The sequence below is a fragment of the Equus przewalskii genome, chromosome 7 (assembly GCF_037783145.1).
Source record: "Equus przewalskii isolate Varuska chromosome 7, EquPr2, whole genome shotgun sequence".
Classification (NCBI taxonomy): domain Eukaryota; kingdom Metazoa; phylum Chordata; class Mammalia; order Perissodactyla; family Equidae; genus Equus; species Equus przewalskii.
This window is the reverse complement of record NC_091837.1, coordinates 4,235,136-4,239,384: the sequence shown is the minus strand read 5'-3', so window position 1 is coordinate 4,239,384 and position 4,249 is coordinate 4,235,136. Positions and strand designations below refer to the sequence as shown.

Here is a 4,249-nt window from a genome sequence, read left to right as displayed (position 1 = left end):
AGATGGGCCTGGCTGTCTGGGTTGAGACCTCCTGGGAGCACAGGTCCCAGGGAGTTTGTACTCAAACCCCTACTCATCGTCCAGGAGTGGAACTTGCTGGAACCCCACGGCAAGGGGACAGCTAGGCTTCACCAGAAGGCCCTGAACAAAGAAGAAGATTCCCGGCCCAGGCCCGGCTGACCTTGGAAATGGGTGGGCTGCATTGCTGAGGTGTGTGCTCAGTCCACGGGGCAGGAGACAGCCCTGGGCCCCCACAGCTGGTTGGTTGGAATGAATGCTGCCTGCCTCAGCCCTACTGGGCAGGTCGGCCCACCTGCTAGGAGAGGCCTGGGGAAGGGCTAGTGCACCAGGCCCTGGGGCAGGACCCTCACCTCAGACACTGCCGGCCCTCACTGCTGCAGAGCCTGCTGCTGCTCCACAAGCTGTCACTCCAGCAGTCAGGTCAGACTCTATGGCCAATACTTTTGTCATCTGTGAACATGTGGCCGGAGGAACCCCGTGCTGCTGGTCATCCAGGGATAAACCGTAACTTGGACTGGTCTGGGACAAGGAGGAGACTGGCCAGGTCATCTGATGCCCACTTTACAGAAGAGGACAGTGAGCTGCATGGATAGATGAGGCTCACATGGTCCTCAGCTAAAAGCGGCAGGGACAGAACTTCCCAGAGGTCTCTGCCTCGGCCAGTCACAGGACTCTGCTGAGGGGAAAACTTCTCAAGGCTTTGCGGTCACAGAAGGGGCAGAGGACCCGCCCCTGGGCCTCCTCGCACCTGACCCCACGGGGCCTTGGCCAAGTCTGTTTGATGCTCAGCTGGAAAATGGGGTAAAGGTCCACTTGTCGGTGGCTGGTGAGGGACAGGAGGGGCCAAGTGAGGCATCAGCCTTAGGGTACCACAGGCAGGAGCCCCTACAGACTGGACACAGCACAACTGGGGACAGCCAATCCCAGCCCCGTCACGGAGATCTGGTCAGCCCCTCACTGACTGGCAGGGAGCACAGGCCCAACACGGGGTTGTTTCCCCAAGGCTCCATCAAGGCACTGGCAGGGCTGGGATGAGAACTTCCGCCTGCCGTGTGTGAGCTCAAAGCTCTGCTGGGCAAGCATGGGCAGGTTCTTGAGCCTCTTGGCCTCCCATCCTTCCACCTACAGTTGGTCTGAGAGGGCGGGCCAGGCTTGGCAGGAGTAGAGCTGTGTCCTGGGCCAGCCCCACCCTAAGGGTAGAGGTAGACAGGGCAGGACCAGGCTGGGTGGCCCTAAGTCACGGCCAGCAGCACCTGCCCAGGATGGAAGGGTGTGGCCACTGAGGCCGGGGGAGCGGTGCTGTGGTGAAGAGGCCGCAGGTCACTGTTTAGTTGGATGAGCTCTGGGCACGGGCCCCTCCTCCAGAACAGACTGCTCTGCTGCCGCAGAAGGTAGAGGTGGGATAGAGGCCACCAGAGGCTGGGAGATAGGCTCTGGGGCTGGCCCTGGCCCTGGGTGGGGTCACTGCTGCAGGGGTGTGGGCTACTCCTTGGGGAGGGGCAGGTTATGGGGGTAGCAGCTTCCTGTGGGGAGGGGCCAGCTGGCTGAGGCCAGCCCAGGTCCTCCATGGGGCGGGGAGCTGTCTGAGGGAGTGCAAGGGGAGGGATGTCACCCCCACACTCAGGAAGCTGGGAGTCTGTAGCAGCCTCTTGCCTTCAGGCTTGTTGGGGAAGACATCCTCCAGGAAGTAGTAGATGTGGCCTGAAGTAGTCCCTGGGGAGAGCCAGGGAATGCCAAAACCGCCCTCCACGGTCTGGAGCCGGGGCCAGCAGAGCCTCCCCAGGCCTCCATGCAGAGCCCTGGAGGCCCAGCCAGGCCCAGAGCAACCTCAGGCCCCGGAGCTTGAGTGCCCAATGTGCTGTGCACACTGCCACCCAGGGCAGGGCCGAAGTTGGCCCCAAAGGACAGGCTCACAGGGCCCAGAAGTGGCAGGACCTGGGGAGGGCCTGAGGATATACGAGGAGCGGGAGCCACGGCTGGAACCCAGACCCACCTTTCCCCACCCTCGCAGGACCCACACAGGCACCAGCAAGTCAGGCCTGAAGACGTGAAGCCTACAGGCCGGCTGGCTTGTTCCAGCGGCTGTAAGAATGCTGCGAGGACAGATGAGAGGTCCAGTGCAGTGCAGGGGAGGGCTGTCGGGGAGCAGCCAGCCTGGGGTGGCCCTCCCACAGACCCTCAGGTGCAGACAGCCAGCTCAGGGTGGGCTGGGTGGACAGGCAGCCTCACCCAGCAGGTCCATGAGGATCGGGTTGCCCAGCAGCAGGGAGAGCCCAGGGCAGGAATGGCGCCAGAAGGTGAGGAGGCCAAAGAAGCCGACCCTCACCCGAGGGCTGCAGCGGCTCCAGACGTCCCTGAGCATGGCCGTGAGGGCCTGGCCCGGGCCAGGAAGAACAGGCTGCCCAGGAGCCCCAGCAGCCGGGCCAGAGTCAAGGTGCTGGGAGGCCCTCCCCTGGTGCAGGCCTCAGTGCTGCCCAAGGTCCCTCTGACTTCCCAGCCCCTGCAATCCTCCCACTTGTTCCCCTTCCCCATCCAGCGTGCCCTTCCGGTCGGGGCCACAGGGTCTCTGCTCTGCCTCTCTGCCTCACCCCAGCCTCCACCACGGCCCTGCCCCAGTCTGCCCTGCTCCTAGCATCAGGGCTCCACCTCCAGGCTCCACACCTGGCTCACCTGCATCCTGCGTGGTACTCTGCGTGCAGCTCTCAAGATCCAGCCCTGGCGCCTGGAGCTCAGCACGCGCTGCATGCTCAGTGCATCCTAAGCTAGAGGAACAGACTCTGTGCCCCCTGGCCTGGGCGCTCGGGTCGTGCCCCCGGACAACAAGGCAGGACCCAGAGGCGCCGCGCCTGACAGTGCAGAGCCCTGAAGGACACGGTCATGAGGACGCCTCCGAAAAGAAACAGGAAGACGAAGTCGGTCTTGTGGGCGCGAAAGAAGCCGTCCTCCAGCGTGCGGCAGTCGCGGAAGCTGGGCGTCCGTCTGGGAAGTGCTACTGAGCCGGCTTCAGTTTCCCCTTCCCGGCCGCTCCCTCCCCGCCCCCGAGAAGAGCATGTTGAAGAAGCCGAATCCCAGGGGCCAAAAGAAGGGGAGGTTGGTGACGAGCCCCAGACCAGCGAGGGGCGGGCGGTAGGCCGGGCGGGCGGCGCCGCCCCACGTGGAACTTCCGGAGACGAGGTGCGGGTTGCAGTAGGGCTGGAAGGGGCCCAGGAGCTCCGGCTGCTGCGGAACCAGGGTAGCGTCAGGGGCCGCCCGGGATCCACTGTAACCACGGCGACCCCCACCCCTGAGCTGTAACCACGGCGACCCCCACCCCTGAGCTGTAACCACGGCGACCCCAGGCCCTGGGCTGTAACCACCGGAACCCCCGCCCCTGGGCTATAACTACCGGGACCCTCCCACCCCCGCGCTGTAACCACGGCGACCACCCGCCTGGCTTGCCACGGCCGGGGTGGTGAGGACGCAGGCCGCGGTGCAGGCCCGCGTCACCGCCAGCAACTGCAGGCACTCGGCCGTCAACCCCCGACACCCGGTTGAACCTTCCCAGGCGGCGTGGCTAGTCTGCCGGCGCGCTCTTTAACCGGTGTCCAAGCCCCGCCTGCCCGCCTTCGGCCAATCCGCGCCGGAGGCTCTGGGCTCCGGGCTAGGGGGCGGGGCCCTGGTTCAGGTAGCCAATAGGAGGAGGAACCGGGGAGCCGGGGGCGGGGCGGGGGCGTGGTCGGGGAGACGGGCCAGTGAGCAGGACCGCACGATTCAGCCCTGGCAGCTGTGGTGGTGGCTGTGGTGGAGCAGCGGGAGAACGTGTGGCCAGTGAGGACCTGGTGTCTCCGTGACAAGCTGGGGAGCACCGATAGGGAGGACCCACGGGCCACCATGGGGGCGGGGCTAAGACAACTAGCACAGAAATGGCGGGATCCAGGCACAATGACTAGAAGGGGCGGGGCCCCACGGGGGCGTGGTCGGGGCTCGCGGGACTCAGAGTCTGACCTGGCAGCTCTGTCGTCTCCCTACGGCTTTGGGCGACCGGGGCCGGTATATCTTCCTTCTGAGAACCCGAAACAGTACCGCCTGACCTACAGCAAAGGAGGCACTCGGCAGCGTGTCCCAATCCCCCGCACGTCCAGGACCCCGCTGGAACATGCGGCTCCAGTGGAAGTCTTCCCAGGGCGGGCAGAGGAGGGGAAGGGTTGGGGACTTGAGCAACTGTGGGGACGGGAGGCTGCTGAGGCGG

The 4,249-nt window shown here is 65.3% G+C and overlaps 1 protein-coding gene across 1 annotated transcript; it reads right to left on the bottom strand.

Annotated features, from left to right (window-relative positions):
• Window positions 1-1,419: 1,419 nt before the first annotated feature.
• Window positions 1,420-3,893, bottom strand: DERL3 (derlin 3). Its single transcript, XM_070628020.1, is given in 7 exon segments — window positions 1,420-1,734; window positions 2,251-2,404; window positions 2,407-2,615; window positions 2,798-2,989; window positions 3,063-3,240; window positions 3,460-3,592; window positions 3,769-3,893. Coding segments are annotated over 7 exon segments (1,200 nt in total). The 3' UTR covers window positions 1,420-1,525.
• Window positions 3,894-4,249: the final 356 nt, after the last annotated feature.